The sequence below is a fragment of the Melospiza melodia genome, chromosome 6 (assembly GCF_035770615.1).
Source record: "Melospiza melodia melodia isolate bMelMel2 chromosome 6, bMelMel2.pri, whole genome shotgun sequence".
Taxonomy (NCBI): Eukaryota; Metazoa; Chordata; class Aves; order Passeriformes; family Passerellidae; genus Melospiza; species Melospiza melodia.
In genome coordinates, this window is record NC_086199.1 from 3,631,916 (window position 1) to 3,656,093 (window position 24,178).

At 46.3% G+C, this 24,178-nt stretch overlaps 1 protein-coding gene across 4 annotated transcripts; it reads left to right on the forward strand.

The window, feature by feature from the left end:
- The first annotated feature begins 393 nt into the window (after positions 1-393).
- On the forward strand, positions 394-14,607 carry MAPK1IP1L (mitogen-activated protein kinase 1 interacting protein 1 like). 4 transcript variants are annotated; one of them, XM_063159664.1, is made up of 5 exons: positions 425-475; positions 7,398-7,521; positions 9,349-9,376; positions 10,310-11,023; positions 11,934-14,607. In XM_063159664.1, exons 3-5 carry the CDS (start codon positions 9,353-9,355, stop codon positions 11,943-11,945), a joined length of 750 nt encoding a protein of 249 aa, XP_063015734.1. In that variant the 5' UTR covers positions 425-475; positions 7,398-7,521; positions 9,349-9,352; the 3' UTR covers positions 11,946-14,607. The 4 variants fall into 4 exon arrangements, with proteins under 4 accessions (XP_063015731.1, XP_063015734.1, XP_063015732.1 ...); XM_063159661.1 differs by lacking the exon at positions 7,398-7,521 and having other exon boundaries at positions 394-475; XM_063159662.1 differs by lacking the exons at positions 425-475; positions 7,398-7,521 and adding an exon at positions 7,123-7,214.
- Positions 14,608-24,178: the final 9,571 nt, after the last annotated feature.

Consider the following 24,178-nt stretch of genomic DNA (forward strand, 5'->3'; position numbering starts at 1 on the left):
AATTTAAAGTTTTTTTTAAATGAAAGCGGTGAAAATGGCGGTGAAACGGTGGCGAAACGCTGTTTAAGAGCAGCTCTCGGGGCCGGCAGGCCGGGTCCCCTCAGGGGCCGCGCCCGCCCCTCAGGGGAGGTGTCACGTGCCCCCACCCAGCCCGTGAGACGTTTGTGGGCGGAGAGGGGCGTGGCCTCATGATTGATGGGCGTGGACTGTACCGCATATGACGTGGGCGTGGCCATAGGGTGGGTGTGGCCTATGACGCGCGCTGCCGGCGGGAAAGGGGCGTGGCCTTACCGGGGCCGGGCGGTGCCGGTGACGCAGCGGCCGTAGAGGGGCGTGGCCGAGCGCGCGCCCCTCCGGTGTGGCGGGGGGTGGGCGTGGCCGCCGTGACGCAGTTCCGGTTCCGGTGCCCGTCGCGGTGGCGGTGGAGCTGCGGCCGCCGCGTCGCTCCGGGCCTGCACCGGCTCCCCCCGCTCAGGTACCGGCACCGGCCCCGCCGCCGGCAGGGGAGCGCGGGAGGGCGGGGGGGCTGCGGCCGCGGGGCCGCCGGGCCGCGCCTCGGCCATCCCGGAGGTGCCGCCCCGCCTGCGGGGGGCGGGCGGTGCTGCTCCCTGCCGAGCACCGGGGGTCGCTCGTGGCGGGGCCTGCTGGCTCTGCGGCGGCGCTGGCGTGGCTGGGTTCAATATTTGCTCGGCTTTTTAATTTATTTTAATTATTTTCGTATTTTGCGGCCGTGGTTTATTAATGAGCAAATCAATGAGCGTGCGTTGCATTTAAGTGAGTTTAAGTTCAAGCTTCCTGTCTACAGAAGGGCTCGGGAAAGGCGGCGTGGCGGAGTTGGTGAGAAGTTGGTTTATTAGATTTTAACGTGTTTAATGCAGCTGATGCACAGGGCATGGCCAGCACTGCGCGGTATCAGGTTTGATTTCTGATGAAAAACTTGTTTCCAGGAGAATTCCCTGGAGAACGGGGCTGATCTGGTGCTCCTCAGCCTTGGCGGTGGGGCTCCTCATTGCCAGGACAAAAGTCGCTGCTTTGTGATTTTGAAAGCAAAATGACACACCCTGAGAGTGCCCTTCCTAGGGGCTGAAGGAAAAATCCATGGTGAATATCTTGAATGTCAGGCCAGCCCTGGGAAGCGTTTTGGGTATTCTTGAAGCTTGAGTTCATTCGTGTGCATGTTAACAGTGCCAGTTGAAGGAAGGTTCCAGTGTAAGAGCTGAAAAGTGATTTTTCTGCAGCAGAAATGTGTCTGGGGGTGTGTGGATCAGAGCTGGGGGTGCACTGGGACACGTGGGTTTGGTGGTTTTTAGGTGGTGGCACACCAAAACCCTGTTTGATGGTTGTTGCTCAGAGTCAGAGTGTTCAATTATGATAATAATGATAATGATTAACTGATAATGCTCGAGAGGAGAGCACAGGAGCGCTGGGGCTGCCCTGGGTCCCTGGGAGTGCTCCTGGACAGGCTCGGGGCAGCCTGGGCTGCTGGGAGGTGTCCCCGCATGGCAGGGCTGGCACGGGATGAGCTTTGTGTCCCCTCCACCCCAAACCCCCGTGGGATTCTCTGTTGGGAGGCTCTGTGGCCCTCAGGGTGATTTAGAGCTGGAATCATTGCAAGCTGCTGCAGTCCCAGGTCTGTTCCAGGTGCTCTGGGCGGGGGATCTGTGTTGTGCCCTGGCTCTGTGGCACAGCTGGCACAACCAGGGCACCTCCCTGTGCTCTGTGCTCCCCTCTGCTGGGCTGGAGGGCCTGGTGAGGGTGAGGAGCTGGCACAGATCACAGATCCTTGTGGCTTCGTGTTCTGCAGCTCTTGGGCACTGCCAGCTCCTCCTCTGCTTTGAGGAATTGTTTTCTTTTTGGTAGCGGACAGTTTGTAGCAAATGCCACCATGACATCTGTCCTGAAAATCTGAAGTGTTATTTTTGTCATTTTTTCATTTATAATAGACAGGGAAAGGGGCAGAAATATCCCCAGACCTCTCGTAGATCCTGATGAATTACCTGTTGGGTTAGTTTGTCAATAAACTTTATTTTCCCAATGGGTAAATACCCAGGGTACACCAGATTATTTTATGGTGTGAGCACTGAGGAGGCTTTAGGGATGGGAAGGGGCCAGAGGAGATGATCAGAGGGCTGCAGTGAGGAAAGGCTGGGAGGGTTGGGAAGGCTCATCCTGGAGAAGGCTTTGGGGTGATCCAGTTGTGGCCTTGAGTACCTGAAGAGTCTGCAAGAAAGATGGAGAGGGGCTGGTTGAAGTGACAGGACACAGGGAATGGCTTCCCAGTGCCAGAGGGCAGGGCTGGCTGGGATTTTGGGCAGGAGTTGTTCCCTGTGGGGGTGGGCAGGCCCTGGATCCCTGGGAGTGAGCAGCAGGGAAAAGAGGGGGAAGAGCAGCAGGGAACTGCCCCTCTGCTCCAGTTTCCTGAGACCCCACTGCAGTGCTGTGTGCATCTCTGGGACCCCAAAACCAGGAGGTGGAGCTGCTGGAGCAAGTGCAGAGGAAATGATGGAGCTGCTCCAGGGCTGGAGGCAGGCTGGGAGAGCTGGGGGTGCTGCCCTGGAGAGGAGAAGGCTCCAGGGAGAGCTCAGAGCCCCTGGCAGGGCCTGAAGGGGCTCCAGGAGAGCTGCAGAGGGACTGGGGACAGGGGATGGAGGGACAGGACACAGGGAATGGCTCCCAGTGCCAGAGGGCAGGGATGGATGGGAGATTGGGAACTGGGAATTCTTTATAATGAGGGTGGGGAGGCCCTGGATCCCTGGCAGTGGATGGGCCTTGGGAAGGAGTCCCTGCCATGGCAGGGGTGGAGCTGGATGATCTTTAAGGTCCCTCCCAGCCCAAACCATTCTGGGATTGTCTAAAGGCCGCCTCTGAAGTGTTGATAGTTAACGCCTGAAGCTGCAGAAATTTGCATATTTTAGAAAACATTTAGAAGCCGTCAAAGACTTGGTGTCTCTTCCATTTTCTCCGGGTGCTATGTTGGGTAGTTCCACTTATGTGGGCAGAGATGCTGTTGTGGATGAGGTGGTGCTGGCAGGAATTAGTCATGGTGGAGTGACAAAGGAACCTCTCTGCCGAGGCTGCCGTGCCACCCAGTGGAAATGCAGCACTGCCTGTTGCATCTCCAGAAAACCTTTTTTTTTCTGTGTTTGAAAGATGATCTTGGAGACAGGAACTAAATCTGGCACATCAAGTGTTGGATTAATGTCATACAACTCAAAAAAAAAATAAAATAGGGAAGCAGTTGATGCTTAGTTTTGGGTTAGAAAAAGTGCTTTGGATGGCTCTTCCTAATGAGGGTCTGTAAGGAACTGGTGGTGGATAAAAGCCAGGAAAGGCAAAAACATGAGAAAAATTGCTACTACACCATAGTTTCGGTGAGATGGATGCAATCCAAGAGGGTTTGGAGCTGCAGAAACCATCGTGGAGCTGCTTTGTTGTGGAAGCTGTGCAGTAGGATGGATTTAGCACAGCACACGTAGCACCAGAACCAGGCACAGACCTCCCTGAGTCACCCCTGCTTGTGAAGGCTCTTGGAGGAGCTCTCCTGCCAGAGCTGGGTTGGAATTGAGCTTCCCAACCTTTCTTTTTTCCCAGTTCAGCCTCTCTGATCCCACCTCCCTGCTGGTGATTTCTGGGAGCAGCTCATGGAGAGGATGGATATCCATGGGTGTAATTTCCAGGCAGGTTCAGGGAAATCCTTCCTGCCTCTCCTGGCTCTCAGGATAAAGGGTGGGAGGGCCTGAGCTCCTGGCAGCTGTGTTTGTGCAGGCATTGAGCATCTCTGTCCATCCAGCTCTGAGGGGCTCAGGGGTGCTGCCCTGAGCAGCAGAGCTGGCTCTGGGCTCCTGGGAAGGCAGAGATGTTTCCAGGAGCGTTGGCCTTCAGAAAACAAAGGGAATTTTATCTCACAGTGGATGCAAGCAGGACTTCACTCTGAATGCTGCCAGCTCTGTTGCCTTTCTGCTCCCTGCCAAGTGACTTCAGCTCCTGAACCCTCCTTCCATTTGTTCTTTCATTTGTTCTTTCTTCATCCCAGCTGCAGGGAGGATGATTTGGAGTAGAGTTGGAATGTGGCAGAAGGAATGTCTGCTGCATGAATGGGATTCTCTGCTGCTATCAGTGCTTGTGCTCCAGGAAAGCTTCAAGAGATAATTGGTAATTCTAATGGCTCTAAAAATCCCACCAAGCCACCAATCAGTGTGGGGAGTTTTTTCCTAAAATCTTGACTCTAAAAATCCCATCAAGCCACCAATCAGTGTGGAGAGTTTTTTCCTAAAATCTTGACTCTAAAAATCCCATCAAGCCACCATATTGTGTGGATTTTTTTTTCTAAAATCTTGAGCCCATGTGTGACCTGGAAGGAACTTTAAAATTTAAAATTTAGTTACTTGGGGTTCTTCTGTCTGTCACTGTCTCTGAGTCTGATTGGTGAGCATGTGAATGCCTTGGGCAATAATTGTAACAATATAATTAATATTCCTGTAAGGTTTTGGCTGGAATTCTTTAACTAGTGTTGAACAAGCTGAATGGAACATAGGTTCCAGATTTAAGTACAGATGAGTTCATCTGTTGTCTGAAAGTGAAGGGTAATTTCAGTTTCTTTTTGATGAAATGAAGGTGGCAGTACCCAGATTCAACGTCTGTTTAAAAAACATCCCTGAAATAGGGCATCCTTTCTGCAAGAGGATCCTTGACATGCTTGGCATGGGCTCAGTTATCCCAAATGTTGCCAACAAATGTTGCTCTTGTCTGCTTGCCAAAGTAAAATAGCAACTAAATCTCATTATAAGCTATGCTTAACTACTTTTTTTTCTTCTTTTTTTTTTTCATAAATCGTGCAGCAGAATTGTTCTCTTCATTTTCATGGCACAGAAATATTTGGAAATGATCTGCTAACAAATATTGGGGATATCAGCTGATATTTGGGAAGCAGGCCTGTTTCAGCTGTGTTCACCCACTGCTTGACTTGAATTTACTCCTCTGTGACACTTTTGTGACAGATCACAGGATTTTCTTCTGAGTTCTCCTTTACTTTCCTTTCTTCTCTTCCTTCTCTCCCTCGCAGCAAATGTTCCAACTTCTTGTGGGGACTATTTTCAGTCTGGTGTAGATCTGGTTTTCAGTTGGTCTTATCCCATCTCTCCATCTGCCCAAAGAAATGAAGATTCTCTTGACCTGTTTTGGTGGTTTTAAATAACCTGATGATGATGATGATTATTATCTGTGCACTTGTGTAAAAGGTTTTTTTTGTACTTGTGTGTATATTAATTGTTTTCCTTTATTTTGGGGATTATGATAAATAGCTTCTCTGTCCATAGAGGTAAATTGAACTACAGCACCACCAAAAATCCCCTGCCAACTTATTATTATTGAGTGTGGCTGATTGCAAAAATTAATGAATTCTTAGCAGAAGAGGTATTTCTTGAAGAGAAATTGAGTTTGTAATAGATGTCTCAGACTGCTGAGCTGTAATAGCAGGAGCAGAAACCACTTCCCTGATGTAGTTCAGTTGGTTTCTCAATTTTAAACAAATAATCCTTGATCTGAAATGTTCCTCATCTGAGACAGAGAGTTCTTACTTGAAAGAACAACTGCTGTTATAAATTAATACTTATATATTATAAGTTATAACAAACCTTTGTATTCATGCAGTTAGGCACTGAATTCCATCAACTTTGCAGATACATATTTCTTAAAAGATTTATTTAAATTATTAGGTGTTTCCTGACAGGTTTATTTAAATTACAAGGTATTTCTTGAAAGGTTTATTTAAATTACAAGGTATTTCTTGAAAGGGTTATTTAAATTATTAGGAGGAACTTGAAAAGTTCACTGTGTTTCCACAGAGGTCTGGGTTGTTCCATGTGGTCATAAATAACTTGGGAAATGAGATGAGCAGTGTCCTGTTGATACAAAGCCATTCAGGAAAGTAAGGAAGGATTGGGTAATAAATGAGCAAAAATAATTCAATGGCAATAAATCTGCTGTGATTCAGAGTAGATAAATGTAGAGTGGTGCATATAATTTCACATATAAAATGTTGAGCTGACCCTTGACACTGAGGAGTGAAATATTGCCCCAGAAGTGTCAGTTCCATAGGGATCTAAAAGCAGCTGAAAAATGAAGAAATGTTAGGAAGGAAATAGAAGACAAACCAGAGCATAATTATGATACTGTATAAATCAATGGTTATCCCACATCTTCAATTCTCTGTGGTTCTTTCTTGTCATTCATCCCAAAAGATACAAAAGGCTTGGAAAAGCCTCAGATTGAGGCAGGGAGAATAATCAGAGGTAGGGAATAATCAAAGGTAGGGAAGAGCTGCTGCACCAGGGTCAGGGGAATAAGCTGGAACTCAGCCTGGAGAAGGCAGAGATGAAAGAAAATGGTAAAAATCTGTAGGATAATGATCAGCATGGGCAGGCTGGGTGAGAAGAGACTTGCTGATTTCCTCAGCTGCAAGTGAAAGTAGTAAAATCCGGGTTTAGAACAAAAAAAAGGAGGTGGCTTTTGTGCAACAAATAGCAGCCTGTGGAGTGCCTTGCCAGTGGGTGTTGTAGGAACAGCTCTCAAGTGGGCAAATGAGACATCCCCTCGTCTAAGTGAGGAAACTGGATTTGTGTTTGTGGAAAAGGAATTATTGGAGGGTTATTGCTCCATGGAAATTGTCTACAGCTGATTCAAATACAGATTTGAATCATTGAAGTGTTGGGGTGAGAGTCATTGGTGTTCTTGTTCTTCTCTACTGGTCACAGATAAAATGGGATGCTGAGCTAAATGGCCCTTGTCTGATCAGAGCTAAATATATAATATAATATATAAATGTATAATGTATAAAAATAATATAATAAAAATATATAATAAAATAATACAATATAAATATGTAATAAAATAATACAATATAAATATATAATAAAATAATATCAAAAAATAATACAATATATAAATATAAAAATAATATAGAAATAATATAATATAAATATATAATTTAGATTATGTGTATTATATAAATATAATATATGTAATATAAATATATAATATATACAAATAATATAATGTAAGTCATTCCTATTCTTGTTCTTCTCTACTTTAAGACAAAATGGGATGCTGAGTTAAATGGCCCTTGTGTGATCAGAGCTGTCCTGAGGTCAGGAGATTGTGTAGATAGTAACAAACTTAAAATACAGTTTCAGAGAAGATTGTACAAATAATATAATATAAATATATAATAAAATAATAAATTATAAATATATGATACAATATATAAATATATAAAATAATATAAATATATAATTTATATTATATGTGTTATATAAATATAATATATATAATATAAGTATATAATATATACAAATAATATAATGTAAGTCATTCCTATTCTTTTTCTTCTTTACTTTAAGATAAAATGGGATGCTGAGCTGAATGGCCCCTTGTGTGATCAGAGCTGTGCTGAGGTCAGGAGATTGTGTAGGTAGTAACAAACTTAAAATACAGTTTCAGAGAAGATTGTACAAATAATATAACGTAAGTAAATAATATAATATAAATATATAATAAAATAATACAATATAAATATATAATACAATATATAAATATAAAAATAATATATAAATAATATAATATAAATATATAATTTAGATTATATGTATTATATAAGTATTATATTTATAATATAAATATATAATATATACAAATAATATAATGTAAGTCATTCCTATTCTTGTTCTTCTCTACTTTAAGACAAAATGGGATGTTGACCTGAATGGCCCCTTGTGTGATCAGAGCTGTCCTGAGGTCAGGAGATTGTGTAGGTAGTAACAAACTTAAAATACAGTTTCTGAGAAGATTGTACAAATAATATAATGTAAATAATGTGGATATATATTAACCTAAGGCAGTAAAATGTAAGTAATGTGGATATATATTAACCTAAGGGAGCTTAAAAACCTCTTTGGTCTGGGCATTCTGTACAAACCTCCATCCCTGGGACCATTCTCTCTCTTAGAAGTCAGTTCTCCACCATCAGCAAGGGCAATACAAGGATTGTGTTTTGTGGGGACCAACTTTGCAGTAGTATTTCTACTTTTCACTTGTCTTTTACATTTTTCCTGCTCTTATGTCCCTACACTCTCCCCTCAAGCTTTTTAGCTGCTCTTGGTAATCTTTTTAAACACTTGCTCACCTCTGGTTATGTGTTAATGTCTCATTTGTCCCTAATTTTTGGTGCCCGTTTATGTGGAAGTGAGGAGAGGTTGGGAGTTGGATGCACACGAGTGACACCTCTGCAGTCAATTACTGCAGTTGGGGAATGTAAATGAAAACACCCTCTGCCCTTGGTGTTATTATTTATTCTGAAATAACTGGAGGATAAACCATCAGCAAGCTGTAGTTCTTTTATTTTGGGCAGTGAGATCTGTGTGATTCCAGCTCTGAGGTCCCCAACATGAGAAGGATCTGTTGGGACAAGTCCAGAGGAGGCCATGGAGCTGCTGGGAGAGCTGGGGGTGCTCCCCTGGAGAGGAGAAGGCTCCAGGGAGAGCTCAGAGCCCCTGGCAGGGCCTGAAGGGGCTCCAGGAGAGCTGCAGAGGGACTGGGGACAAGGGATGGAGGGACAGGAGCCAGGGAATGGCTCCCAGTGCCAGAGGGCAGGGATGGGTGGGAGATTGGGAGCAATTTTGAGGGTGGGCAGGCCCTGGCACAGGGTGCCCAGAGCAGCTGTGGCTGCCCCTGCATCCCTGGCAGTGTCCAAGGCCAGGCTGGATGGGCTTGGAGCAGCCTGGGACAGTGGCAGGTGTCCCTGCCATGGCAGGGGGGTGTAACCAGGTGATCTTTAATGTCCCTTCCAACCCAAACCATCCCATCCTTCTCTGATTTAATCATGTTTTGGTTCAGAGGTATTGACTTCACCCACAAGAGTCCTGCTTTACCTTTTCCAAATCCCAGTTTAGAAAACACCTGGAATCCTTCCCAGGCATCCCTGTCTGGGCAGGCTCCATATGAAGGCTTAAAATCTTTTTTGCTATTGCAATGTGACCCATTTACCTCCTGTGTCACACCTGTCTGAGAGGAGGCAGGTGGAGGCTCAGGCCTTCCCTTTCCATGGGAACTTTATCCAGAGAAAAGTGTTTGGGTCACTCTGTGAGCACAGGGAGGCAGCTGGGACAGGGCTAAAACACAGAGAGAAAATTTATTCCCCTTATCTCACCAAGTGGGGATCCCCAAAGCAACACCTGGCACAGGTGTCCTGATCCCTGCCCCACATGAGACAAATGTAGATGTCTCAGTTAGTCTTGCTTAAAAATACCTTTATTATTTTCAACAAATTTCACTTTATCTTACCTTACTTTTCAGCACAATGTCTGGAACTGATGATTTTTCGGTAAGTAACAGTTTTTCTTTCCTGAAGATCAGCTGTCACCATCATATTTTCTGAAAAATCTCTTTACCCAGGATTTTTCTCCTGGGAAGCTGAGAAGCCTCAGAGAAAAAAAAAAAAAAAAAAAAAAAAAAGATAATTATCTGATTTGTTCTCCTGTGTTTTGCTACTTTGGAATGTGGTTGGAAATTGTTTATCCAACATGTGAATTGTTTTTACTTATTGGCCAGTGATGACCAAGCTGTGTCAGACTCTCAAGAGAGAGTCATGAGTTTTTTATTATTATCTTTTTAGCTTTCTGTCTGTATCCTTTCTGTATTCTTTAGTACAGTTTAGTTTAGTATTCTTTAATGTAATATAGATCATAAAATAATAAATTAGCGTTCTAAGAGCATGGAGCCAGGTTCATCATTCCTCCCTTTGTCGAGGGTCTCAGAAAATACCACAATCAGCCAGTTGTGTTGATTATTAAAAGCCGGCATCGTTTTTTGAAGGAAAAGGGGAGCTGACAGCTGAGACATCTCCTCTGTGTCACAGTAATGGTGTTTTCCTTTGGGGTAGAGGTAGCAATCAATCCCTGGACTAAACATCAGAAGCTGCTCGTGGGTTCTCTCCTGTGGCATTAACCAAGGGGCTGTGCTTTCATGCCATCAGGATAGCTGCAATGGAAATTTAGGGAAATGTTTGCAGGTTTGTGCTGCAGCTGCCTGTTGTTCCGTGTGCTGGGGTCGCCTTTTGTCTCTTGGGTTTTTAACCGTGGCCTGTCAGAACGCCTCTGCTGCCTTAGCGATAGGAGCTGCCCAGAAATGAACGTAATCGTGTGTGTGCAGCCGCCAGAGCTCCTCTCCTCCCTCGGCAGCTGGGCTGTGTGGGGGGGTGGCTGCAGCCGGGAATGCCGGCCCGCACATTCCATCCTCACCGCCCTTTGTCTTTCAGTTGGCAGATGCTTTACCAGACCAGTCGCCTGCTAAAACCTCCAAAGTGAGCAGCACCAAGCCTGGCCAGCAGCCCGGGCAGCCTCCGCAGGGCTGGCCGGCTTCCAACCCTTGGAATAACCCCAGCGCCCCCCCTATGACTCCAACGGGACTGCCGCCCAACACCTCGGCTTCCAGCGTGCCCTTCGGACCTCCTCCCACGGGAATGTATCCTTCAATGCCCCCGGGACCGCCTGCTCCATTTCCTCCTCCTCCTACCGGACCCTCCTGCCCTCCTCCTGGTGGTCCATATCCACCCCCAACTGTGCCAGGTCCTGTCCCACCAGGGCAGTACCCTCCACCAAATATGCCCTTTCCAGAGCTTCCACGACCTTACGGAGGTCCAACGGAGCCAGCTGCGCCTCCCGCTCCTGTTGGGCCGTGGGGATCCATGCCCTCTGGGGCATGGGGACCAACAATGGGAGGGCAGTATCCTGCTCCCAGCATGCCATATCCACCCCCAGGGCCATATTCTGCTCCCACCCAGACTCCAGGGGCTGCGCCGACGGTACCGTGGGGGACGGTGCCGCCCGGGACGTGGGGACCGACACCGCCCGGCCCATTCCCTCCACCCACGGGATCATATCCAGCTCCAGGACTATATCCTACGCCCCCTAATCCTTTTCAAGTGCCATCTGGTCCTGCTGGTGCTCCATCAATGCCTGGTGGTCCCCATGTGAGTATTTCATTTTGGTCTCAAGTTACTCTAAAGTGTTTCACTTTAAAGTGGGGAAATTCAGTAGTGTAAAACCTGTTAGTGCAGGTAAGGAGTTTCAGCACACCTCGAGTTTTGTTCATCAAGTCAGTGAGATAACAGCAATTTAAATATTAAATATACCAGGATGGCTAAATTATGTTAATTTATATTTATTAAATTATGTCACTATTATGTTATGTTATATGTATAGTATTATATTATAGTATATTATAGTATATGTATAGTATATTATATTTGTAGTATATCATAGTATATAATTAATGTAATGTAATATAATGTAATATAATGTAATATAATGTAATATAATGTAATATAATGTAATATAATATAATATAATATAATATAATATAATATAATATAATATAATATAATATAATATAATATAATATAATATAATATAATATAATATAATATAATATAATATAATATAATATAATATAATATAATATAATATAATATAATATAATATAATATAATATAATGTGGTATAATATTATGCCATATTATATTATGCCATATTATATTATATCATAGTATTATTTTATTGTTGTATTATATCTCACATTACATACATTTATATTATTATTTTATGCATATATAAAAATAATTATTCTATTATTATAGTAGTCTTCCACTGCTTGGAAAAACTCTGAAAGCCAAGAAAAGGGGGAAAGCGTTGTAATAATTCTGAAAGAGGAAATATTCTCATCCCTTTAATCAAGAATAATTGTTCCCCTTACTGATACAGCAATAAGGAGGGAATAACAGACTATAAGGATGAATTTGTGATTAATTAACAATATTTGTAACTGTGAGTGAACTGCCATGTGACAAGCCTGTACTGACCATGCCTTATTGTCTCTTGCAGCCTTACCGCTGAATACGTCCTGGGCAACAAAATACTGTAGTTTTCCACCTTCATCCACTACTTACAGAGATTTTTACAGTTTTTGTTTCAGTAATGTATGGGGCTATGAAGAATATTGCCTCTTGTATGTGCATTTGAGGTATGAAGGAGCAGTTTACATCAATTTACCTTGCTCATATGCTGGCATAATTATTTGGTTTAATCAAGTGAAATACAAAGAGAAGAAATCAACTAACACACCTGTGGTTCTTATGTTGGCAAGTATTCCTTGGAAAAAGAGGAGTTGCCATGTAAGGATTATAAAGAATCAGGCCCATGGAATTTTAAAAAGTTAATTCTTAAATTAATGCTTTAAGTCTCGTTGCCAGACTCCTGCTGGTCATTGAACGATGGATAGTCATATTTTGTCTATTTTCAGGTTATTCTAAAAAGTCAATAGAGAAAGTGTTTCAACATTTTAGTCAAGAAACCTAATTTTTGAACGTGCTACAGTAATTCAGACTAACAAGACAGAGCATGTGAACTCGAAGGCTTTCTCAGCATTTTGTACATACTCAAACCAATTGCTCGGTCTGGGACTACGGAGGAGAAGAGCCACGTTTGGAAGCCTTGGTGTGACTTGTCAGCACACTGCTGGGGTTCACAAACAGGCATTCCTGTGCAAGTGAAATAACCTGGATGTGCAGTTAACTTTGAATCAGCAAAATGTGAGTTTTATGCATGCAAATGAGGACATCCTGTTGCCAGTTCTCATTCTGTGGTGGTTGGAAGTTTGGCTTGGTCTGTGTAAAGAGAAACTGATCCCCACGTAGGTACTTCCCTATTTCTGACCTGGGTTCTAGTCATTTCAAATTTGACTTGGCTGCTGGGTTGTGTAAACCTGGCAGACTTTTTCAGAGTCCCTGGAAACTGAACTTGAGCTTAAAACCCAACCTGAGCATTCCCTTCCCAGCAGTTTTTGGCACAGTCGTGTCACGGCAGAGATCCCCGTTGGGCGCGAGGGGCTCTCGTTGGCTGTCCCTGGGAGCAGCCCCTGTTCCCAGCTGGGTGTGTGCATACCTCACAAAGTAGGAGGAATTTGGGAGAAATTGAATGTCAGGAAGCCTGTGCACTGCTGTGCAGCTGCCTCTCCCCAGGGGCACTGCCCTGAGCTTTCTTGTTCTTGCCATATCTGTGCCAAGCGCGCCCGCGGGGTTTGCCGAGGCCGCGGCTCTTGGTGGTTCTTCACGGCCTGCACTCGGACCACGGACAGTCTGTTTCCTCCCCAGCTGGGGATCTCCTGACTTAGCCTCTGTGGGTAGAATTAGGAACAGATTTTGCTTCACATGGTAGCTCATTAGGGAGTCTTTGTATCATGGAACTGTGAACACGAGTTAATTCTCTTCCAGTGCTTTCGTGGCTTCCTGCATGCGTGCGATGGACACAATAAAATAAAAGCACATGGGGTGACCTGGTGGTGATGCTCCTTGGTAGTTGCAGCCTTTATGGCAAAGTCCTACAGTATTTTTGCAGGAGAAAGCAGCCAGCTGAGCTGTGGCTGCTTTAATCCAACATCATGAAAGCTGATAGCAAAGGAATGTCTATTTTTTCTTTTAGGAAGACAATACTGGAGCTGAACAAAAATTCTTTAACACTTCAACTTAAACCCCAGCAACTTAACCCTTGGAATAAGTACCAAAAGTGCAAGTCTTCACTAACCTTAAAAAAAACCCCAGTTACCCCCCAAGCAGACTTGGCAAGACTAATTAAAAATTAACATAAGCAACATTGACTGCATTTGCTTAAGTGCTTTTTTGATACCTGCAGCCTTAGACTGTAAATCATTGTAATGAAAAAAACATTTATTCCAAATGAATGGATCATGCAGTAGCAGCCCTCCAGTTGGAATTGCACTGGCCATATGTCTCTGCAGGGAATGGGAAGAGGTAGGAAAGGATAAAGCAAAAGTAGCAAGTAATGATTTTTGAAAAGGGGTTTTGTAAAAGTAACTAGACTTCTAGGTTCTTCCTGAAATAGGCAGGATTTATTACTGGAACATTTAGGCTAAAATTCAATATATATGGGATGTTTTTCAATGTATATTCGTATTTCTTGAGGTCATGAAAACTGTTTCATAACCCCTTTGTTTTTGTGAGCAGAGTTCTTTGCATAGCAGTGAAAAGGGTATTCCTGTTAATCTATTGTGTAAAAACTCAAGGTGTCACTATATACCGTGTAGTAACTTTATCACATGTTATGTCAAGTGTGAGCAACTTCTGGCCTGAAGCTTTTGCAATGGAATTTGTACATTTCTATGCATCATTTTGAGTTCAATTGCTGAGGAGTTTGTTTTGACTTGTGCTTTGAGGTTGACATACTGCATTTGTTTACAATACGAAATATAAGCAATCACATCTTTAAAGTATAGATTATCACCTGCTGCTGTATTTTCTTTAGATGAAACAAATATTGCTGTATGATAGTGAGAAGCTATAAATACAGGATTTGATATTTTTTTGAAAATGCTGTCACTTTTGTATAAGATTAGACATTAAACGTATTTTCAAGACTGTTGTGTTCACTGTTTTTCAATTCCTGCTTTTGACATGCCTGTGTAGACTTTTGCCTTGAATGAATAGTAAAAATAGGACATCCTTGATTTGCAAAGCCTGAATATAAAATCAGAATTACTTGACTTCTGTGAGTGTTTTTCCTCTTCCTTTTGTGATATTTGCAGCCTGTACATGAGGGATATTAAATGTGGATGGGACCATGGCTCTGGTGTAGCATGTCAGCCCCAGGTACTGCCTGTTCACAAATTCCTTGGTAATTAGGAGAGAAAATATCTGATCTTGCTTGCTCCAGAGGAGGAATGAGACTGGTTTTTACCTGTGAAGAGTTGTGTGTGTGTGTTTTCCCTGCCCCTGAACCATTCCTGTGCCAGACTGACACACGTGGATGTGGTAAGTGACCCCCAATCCCCTGTTCTTACACACTTGCCAGGAGTTTGATGGGATAAAGTGAATAACAGAAACTCCAGGGCTTGGCATCAGTGTGAGCTGCTGAATTTGGGCATCACTTGTGGCTGCATTTCCATGTGTTGGCTTGCAGAGCAGTCACACTGAGCTGGCCAGTGCTGCTGCCTTGGTTCACACCTTCACCCTTCAGGGCAGGTAAAAATGGCAGCAGTGAGCAGGAAATAATGGAAACAAAAAACTCTTTTTAGGCCATGGTCCAAAAATACTCCTGACATCTGTTAATAGAGCAGTGCAGTGTGTGGGCAGTGCTTTGTCCTGACTGTTCAGCTGTGGGATTGTCCCTTGCTCTGGATTTCCCAAATGAATTCTGTCTGCAGCTCCTGTGCACCAGTGAGGACATGGCCATGCAGATCCATTTGTGTTAATTGCTGCCCTGCAGACCCAGAAAACTTCAGCTGAATATTTTTGAGGGACCAAGTGCTGTGAGAGGGGGCTGGGCAGGGGCTCAGCCTGGAGAAAAGGAGGCTCAGGGGGGACCTTGGGCTCTGCACAGCTCTGAGTGCAGTCTGGGCTCTGCTCCCAGGGAACAAGGGACAGGATGAGAGGGAATTGATCTGCACCAGGGGAGCTTTAGATTGGATGTTAGAGGAAATTTCCTCCTGGAAGGAATGGTCCAGGCCTGGCACAGCTGCCCAGGGAGCCCCATCCTGGAGGGATTTAAAGGCTGTGTGGATGTGGCACTTGGGGACAGGGGTCAGTGGTGGCCTTGGCAGTGCTGGGGGAATGGTTGGAGTCGATCTTAGAGGGCTTCTCCAAACAGATTCAGTGGTTCTAAGTGTTATTTATTTATATAATTCTTAGGAGAGTGTGGGATCTCAGCACCTCAGGATGGAGGTGCAGAGTGGCCGAGACCACCCTTGGGGGGCTCGGGAGTCCTGGAATGTTGCCAGAAGTGTCTGTGGCTGGACTTTGATCCTGCACGGGAGATGACACCTGTATGAGGATGGGAGGATTTCACTGGGTGAATGGTGAAGGGATAAGTTAGTTAGAGTGTGAGACACAGGGTTTAGGATTTCTGTACAGGGGGGTCTAAAGAAGTAAGATGGAGGAATTGGGGCGTGTCCTGTCCTTCTTCTTCTTCTTCTTGGCCTCCATCTTCTGTGGTGATGGTGGCACTTTGGGATTGGGTATTACTAGAAGTGCACTGGTTAATAAGAGTAGAAGGTATTGGGGAAAAAGTACAAATATTGTATACGTAGCTTCGGGTATAAAGATAAGTGACCGCCCCGGGGGCTCTCAGTGTGCTCATGGCTGGCTGCTGTGCAGACCTCTGTCGGGCTGAGAGAAAATCTTTTAGATAAACAATTAATAAACACCGAGACCGAGAAAAGATCAGAAGTCTCTTCTCGTCCTTTGAAGTGCCGGGCTGTCCAAGGCCACCCCGGGCCTTTCCAGGCCACCTAAACAGCTGAGAAACCGACAGGAGAGGAGTAAAAGCTGCTCAGGGCTGTTGCAGAGTGGTCAGTGCAGGGTTCATCCCGCTGTGGATATGTCAGTTCTGCTCCACTCCTGTGAAGGAGGTGCCCAAACTCCAGTGGGTGAGCCCAGCTCCATTGCTGTGCCCAGCCACCAATGGATCCACTGCCCAGCCACTCCCGACTGTCCCAGGAGAGAGAGGTGGTGATCACAGGGTGGTTTGGGTTGGAAGGGGCCTTAAAAACCATCTCATTCCATCCCTGCTGTGGATAGGGATTCCTCCCCCCTTGATAGGAAGGGTGTCCTGAGCCTCAGTGCAGTGAGAGCCCTTCAGCATCCGTGGAAGGATGAAATGTTCCATGTGTGTTTTTATTAATATTGGCTGCCCTATTTCTAAAGATCAGAATTCCAGTTGTTGAAGGGCAGTTCCATACACACCAAACAGCCTTTTATTCACCAGGCACTGGTGTCTGAGTAATGACAAAACAAAAATTTCAGCTTTCACCCAGCGCTTCCAGCCAACTCCTCCACACTCCCAGTGTCCCACCAGGGTGTGCTCACGCCAGGCACAGGGGATGGGCAGGGGGATCTCAGGAGGATTGGACCCCAGTGTGTCCCTGGGTGGGTGTTGGAGGTGTGTGTGCCCTGCGGGGCAGTGAGCTCTGCACCCACAGCCCCCATCCCTGGGCAGGGGTCTGGAGAGGGCTGGTGCCTCCACTGGGGTGATAAATCCTCTCTTTCACTCACTGCTGGCCCAGCTTCCCCATTTCCAAGGGTGATGTAGTGGGATGAGCTGCTGTAACTTTTCCTCTGCTCTCACAGGCCAGTGGAACGAGTTAACTAAAAATGCCAGCTGGTAACAGAGAGGGGACGTGTTTTTGGTCACTCTTGCCTGCAGAACCTCTCAGGTTTGTTGGAAGTTGTGGCTGCCCCACCTCTGGAATTGTCCAAGGCCAGGTTGGATGGGGCTTGGAACAACCTGGAGTCCCTACTCATGGCAGTGTTGGAATTGGATCATCTCTAAGGTCTGATGCCACCAAACCCACCCGGGATTCTGTGATAGTTTTGTTTCAGAGGTCCCCTGGCTGGTCAGGCTGTGCTGTTTGGTGACAATGGGACTTTGCATCCCCTGAGCTGCCGTGCAGTCCCAAGCTACACCCAGGCCAGTGCACAGCAGGAACAGTTCTCTCCCTGTTATCACCTTCCAGAGGAACCCTCCCTGTTAAACGAGACTGGGAGATAAAATCTCAGTGCCTGTGTTCCGTGCTCTTCCCAGCTTCCTCATGGCAGCACAGGGAAGGGCTGTGATGAGCAGCCCTTGGCACACCTCGGGTTTCATTTCAGGTCCTCCTCCTGCTGGCTGTGCAAGATCTTACCTGCTGCTGCACATTCATGTTCTTGTGATTAGGGGACGGGATTCCTGTAGCAATTAACCCCTAAACTCCTGCCTCAGCTCAGTTTCATTCCAAGTGGGAACCAGGAACCTCCCAGTGTCCCTTCCCACCAGAATCACACATCACTCTTAGGAAGTAGTGCTGGTTAAAAGCAAATATGGAATTTATCCATTCTTGAAGTAAATTCAGGAGATGATAAAAGACACTGGATTTCATTTGGGAATTCCTGGGCTTGGCAAGAATGGGGAGTAGTGGCATGAAGCTGTGCCAGGGTGGGTTAAGGTTGGATATCAGGATAGGTTCTTCCCCCAGAGGGTGCTGGCACTGCCCAGGGAATGGGCACAGCCCCGAGGCTGCCAGAGCTCCAGGGGGGTTTGGACAGCAGTGCCAGGGGTGCCCAGGGTGGGATTGTTGGGGGGCTGGATCAATGATCCTTGTGGGTCCATCCCACTCTGTGACACCCCTGGCCCATGAATGCAGCGTTGTCCTGGGGTAGATCCATGCTGAGAACCCAGAAGTGTGCCCTGAAAAGGGCATTTTGTCAGGATATTCCCCTTTTCTGAGCTGCTAAAGGATAATGAAAAGTAACCCTGTGCTGTGGTGCCTTTTGAAAGGAACCTGCTCCATTTGCACAATGTGAAATCTTCACATCCCAGTGCTGTGTGACAGAAATGGTTCAGAGGGGTTGTTTCCAATTTGCCTGTGCTCCCTTCAGTTACAGGCAACACCCTCCAGCAAAGAGAAGGTGGCAGAATATCACAGTTAAAATTCACTCAAAGTGGGGAAATTGCTGCTTTCATACCCTGCTGCTGCTCTCCCTGTGTGCCCAGCTCTGTCAAGCCAGGCTTTGCTGGCACTTCTCAAGGACACAGAGTTGTTGATCTTGGAGGTTTTTTAATTGAGCTGCTTCAAAGTCCCATCAGCTTCCACACCAGGCTTTCATTTCTGCATTTCTGCCTGGATTCTGTCCTGTTTTCCCCTCAGAAAGCAACAAATATAATAATTTAGTAATAATAATATAAAAATATGAACCTGGAATACTGGGCTGATCACAGTCATGGCTCTGTGCTGCCACTGTCACCATCCTTGTTTGATGCTCCTCTCCTGTCCTGGCTGACAGAGTAGGGAGCTGCTAAAAGGAGAGTGGGAATGGACTGACATCAAGCAAAAACTGCTCTGAGTGGGTAAAAAAAAATATGTAAGGTGTTGGAAAACCGTTTTTGAGTGTTGTGTGAAAGCAACAGAGGCTTTCAGAGAAAGCAACAGAGAAATCCAGAGGCCCCTCTGGATTTTGCTCTCAGTGCTGGAGCTGCCCCTCCACCACCCTGCTCATCACCACAGGGCTCTGCTGCTGCTCCCCCTGCCCTGCCAAGCCTCTGGGACAGGTGGCTGTGTTTGATTATTGATTATTTTAACACGGAATCTGATAAAAAATGGCAAAACCAACGTTTTAGTGGCATATGGTGCTGCTGGGAGAGGTTGTTAGGACCTGCAGTTTGCACAGACACTGCCTGAGCCCTGGCTCTGCAGGAGGAACACAAACTCAGGAGGTTTAAATCTGAGCCCTGCTCAGTGTAGGGGTTCACAGCAGGATGGATTCCTGTGCTCTGCAAAAATCTAGCGCAGGAAAGAAGGAAAAGGACTCCTCCAAAGCTTTTCCCTCTCCTCTGGTTTCCTGAGATTTGGCAGAAACCACCCACTGAGGTTGGATTTGTGTTTCCCAACCTCAAAGATTCTGTGATTGCTCTATAATAAAGTTGTTTCAAACCCTGCAGCGTGGTTGGTACTGAGGCTTTCTGCTGCCTGAGGCTGAGCTGTCCTGCCTTTCTTTGCCCTTCATGTTTTCCCAGCCCCATGTGCTCAGGGTGGTGTCACACAGGGATTTTGCTCTCCTTATGGAGCATCTGTCCCAGAGACAAGGAGGGTTTTCCCTGCCCTCAGTGAACTGATGAAATCCCTTCCTGCAGCACAGCACTGTTCCTCTCAGCTCTTTAGGCTGAGGGTGGGCAAGAAAAGCACCAAGATCTTGGATTTTGATGGCAACGAGCCCTGGGGCCTTTGGCCCCATCTGCAGCAGCATTTGGGGTCACTGCAGGCATTGCTCCTGCAGTTATTTAATCATATTTGCATGCAGGATTCTCCATAAGAGCCCCTGGGCACCAGGCGGCAGAGGAGGATGGAATTTCTATCAAGCTCAAAGCCAGGGGGAGCGTGAGGACTTCTGTAAAATCTCTGCTGACACAAATTGCTACGAGACTCATTTAAGGCTCCAAAAGCAACTTCTGCTCGGCTCTGAGTGCCAGCCTCAAAGTGCTCCTCATTTCCTCATCTTCAATCACACAAAAGCTTCAAGGCTGGCAGGGTTTTTCTCATCCACAGCCCCAGCATGAGTGGATGGGTGGAGATTTTTGGGGTGGACTTGCAGCTCTCCAGGGCAGGAGGGGCTGGGTGAGTGCAGCTTGGGTTTCCCAGGAGGAGGGAGCTCCAGAGGCAGGATTTTGCTTTGGTGCTTTATAAAAAGAATAAAAGGAGGATAAAGAGCAAGCCCAGACCTGCTGGTACACTGAGGGTTCATGTGAGCAGCAGGGGTGGTGCTGCTCATCCCCTGGTTTTCCTTTCTTTGCCATCAAACTCGGGGTGCTGAAATTCTCAACCTTCCTCTGATGGAGCTTTTCCCCAGTGCTGGGGCAGAGTGATTCTGGGGAGGGGGAGATGGTGATGCAGCCCAAAAAGCTCTGGAATTAACTAAATCCTCAAAAGGGCAGGAGGAGAAGGAGAAGGAGAAGGAGGAGGAGGAGGAGGAGGAGAAGGAGAAGGAGAAGGAGAAGGAGAAGGAGAAGGAGAAGGAGAAGGAGAAGGAGAAGGAGAAGGAGAAGGAGAAGGAGAAGGAGAAGGAGAAGGAGAAGGAGAAGGAGAAGGAGAAGGAGGGACACTCTTCATCCCTGCTCTCAGAAGCCCTGGAATGAAATTGCTCAAGTCTGGCCTGTCCCAGAGGAGATTCCCATTGCCTGATTTTGCTGTGATGCATTTTTTTATTGCCTAGGAGAGTCAGAGGTGACTCAGCCCCTGGAATTCAGGGCTGGAGCTGTGGTGACGCCTCAGGGAAGGGCCATGAGGGCTCCACAAAGGCTCCTCAAAGCCTCATCCCCAGTCTGAGGCAGAAAGGAGGAGATGCTGTCCCAGCTCCCCAGGCTGGGCGGTGGCACAGGCAGAGACGGTGGCTGAATTTAGCACTTGGGGACGGTGCCAAGCACAGCCCCCGTGGCAGATCTGCAGCCCAAACATTGCACACTGTGGGTGCTGCCAGTCCCACGCACATCAGGCCACAGGAATCACAAGGCAGGGAAATGTGGATGTGGGTTTTTCTGCGCTGGGAGGGGAAGTGCATCTCTCACACCATGGAGATTCTTGCCCTCTGGACTGGTTTCCTCCAATTAATTCGCCATCAGCTTTCTGTTTATTATTTTCCATTACTGCTTTAAAATTATTCAGTAACCCAAATGACAGCTTTAAGGTATTTCCCTTCTGGAGATGAATTATCTGTTGCACTGGGGTGTTTTTCCACAGCTGCAGTGAGGAGCATCAACCTCCCCAAGCAGGCCCAGCCACTGTCAGGCATCATTTGGCTCTTGCCATTGGAGAAATGCTGGGAATTCTTAAAATGGGGAAAGCAACTCGTGCTTGGAGTGTTTGGCTGCAGTGAAGGGCAAGCTGAGAGCACGTCCCCAGAAATGGGGTGGTGTTCTCATGGCTGATCCACCTCCCTGGCTCCTCCATCTCCCACCCCTGGGTTTGCAATCTGGGGCTTCAAACCATCCATGGTACCAAGGTGTCACAGACATCTTTTATGGAAAATCCTTTCCTTAGGATTTTTCCTCCTGAGAAGCTGAGAGGCCTCAGGAACAAAATGTAAGCAATGGTTATCTGCTGCTGTGGAATGCAACAGGTGCATCTGGGATTGGTCTCATGTGGTTGTTTCTAATTAATGGCCAATCACAGTCAGCTGGCTTGGACAGAGAGCCCGAGCCACAAACCTTTGTTATCATTCTTTGCTATTCTATTCTTAGCCAGCCTTCTGATGAAATCCTTCCTTCTATTCTTTTAGTATAGTTTTAATGTAACATATATCATAAAATTATAAATCAGCCTTCTGACACATGGAGTCAGATCCTCATCTCTTCCCTCATCCTCAGACCCCTGTGAACACGGTCACACCAAGGAGGGTTTTGTTTTACATTGAGGATTCTCTGAAGCAACCAAGACACTTGGAAGTGCTTAAAAAAATTCAAACCCACAGAATGTATTGATTTTCGAGGCCATGAGTAACTCTTCACCCGCTTTGGAGGAGCCAGGGTTGCGTGGCCAGGCATCACAAGGCCGTGAGTGAGGAGATCTGCTGTGCCTCACATCTCCCTCAAAGCCAGGGTGTTCCAGCCCTGCTCTGCTGACTCCTGGCCATAAACCAGCCTCCCCCTCCCTGGATCCCAGAGCAGAGCTGTGAGGCTCAGTGGCCACGCCTGGGTGTCCTGTGAGTCACCGAGGGATGACTCAGGTGAGGAGCATCACTGCTGTGTGTGCACAGGGCTCAGCACCCACCCCACGGGTGCTGAATCAGGGATCTGTGGAATGGTTTGGCTTGGAAGGACCTCAAAGGCCACTTTGTCCCATGGGCAGGGACACCTTCCACCAGATCGCGTTGCTCCAAGCCCCATCCAACCTCACTCCTCATCCTTGCTGCAGCTTGGGTTATTTAAGTCAAGGAATTCACTAGGTCTGGTTTTGATTTCTGTATCCACTGACTTTTGGTCACATTTTCTTTATCCTTATGTGTTGGGTTGGACTCGGTGATCTTTGAGTCATTCTGTGAGTTCTGTGTCTTGCATAACTACAAGTAAAAACCTCAGGGCATTGGGGAAGGAAAAAAAAAAAAAAACAGGAAAACCTTTTTGGTTGGCGTTTGAAGCCTTTGAGTAAAACAATGAAAATAGGAATACACGTTTTCCATGAAAATCTTTCTTCCCAAAGACATCTTGAGGGAGTTTTAGGGAGGAAGGGAAACCTGTTCTCTGAGGAGTTCACAGAGCCCTGTCTGAGTCACAGGCTCAGGAAGCTGCAGCTCCTCCTGCCGTGGATCAGGGATCCTCCAGATTTGTGCCTGGAATCCTCTCCAGGTCCCTTTGCCCTAAAACACCTCCAAAGACATGGCAGTGTTTACTGTGGGCTGGGTGCTGGGAGAGGCAAGCACTCCCTAATTAAGCGCATTTCTCATTTACTAATATTCTTAATATCTATTACTTAATACACATGAAGTATAATGTACCCATTTCCCTGAAATGCTCAATTTCCAGCCACTCCCATGGGCATCCCTGGCATTTTTACACCCTCAGGTTTGGTCTGAATCCCTGTGACAAGCATTGCATGAAGCTGCACCATGTTCAAATCCAGGCTGGGGCCTCGATGGAGAGGAGGCTGCCCCGTTTTAAGGAAAATCTTTTGGATAAGCAGAGTTGAACCAGAGGAATTTATACTAAAATTAATCAGAGGAGGAGGAGAAGGAGAAGGAGAAGGAGAAGGAGAAGGAGAAGGAGAAGGAGAAGGAGAAGGAGAAGGAGAAGGAGAAGGAGAAGGAGAAGGAGAAGGAGAAGGAGAAGGAGAAGGAGAAGGAGAAGGAGAAGGAGAAGGAGAAGGAGAAGGAGGAGAAGGGACACTCTTCATCAGATTTTTGCCTTTTTTTCTGCAGCGGAGCCCTTTAGCTGAGGGCTAAAAGCAGCAGTTTGTGCCTCTAAAGGCAGCAATTGGAGGGTGCGGCCCTCAGCAGCCTTTGGTCAGCCCTGAGTTGCTCAGGGAGGTGGATTGGATGCTCATTGTGGGTGTCTTCCTGCTGAAATCCTCTCTTCTGTTCGATCCTAACCTATTCCATCCCATCCCATTCCATCCCATTTCATCACATTTCGTTCCATTCCATCCCATCCCATCCCATCCCATCCCATCCCATCCCATCCCATCCCATCCCATCCCATCCCATCCCATCCCATCCCATCCCATTCCAATTCATTTCTTTTCCCTCCCTTTCCCTCCTCCCAGCAGCACAGTGCAGGATTTCAGCACAAATCCACTTTGTTCTTTTCCATTGCTGTAAGCCGTGCAGCCCATGGAGCAAACCAGAGATGATTCACCCTCAGCCTCAAATGAAATGGGGTTTGTTGAAATTCCAGCTGCCTCCAGCAGCTTCCCAGAGCCCAACCTCTGTGAAAACAAAGCTTTTTTAGCTTTTACTTTCATCGTGGGGAAGGAGAAAATGTTCAGAATTTAAAATCTGTGGAAAAACTCCTTCACCCTTGTTGTGTTTAAAATTTTAAAAGTTTACCAGCAATAAAATGGTTATAAAAATAGTAATACAATTAGAGTAATAATAATT

What these genes read in the sequence shown, in the direction of transcription:
- MAPK1IP1L (XM_063159661.1), top strand. Translation starts at nt 9,353, where the DNA reads ATGTCTGGAACTGATGATTTTTCG. An exon ending in CTGGAACTGATGATTTTTCG is followed by an intron (nt 9,377 to 10,309) that starts GTAAGTAACAGT and finishes TTTGTCTTTCAG; the next exon opens with TTGGCAGATGCTTTACCAGA.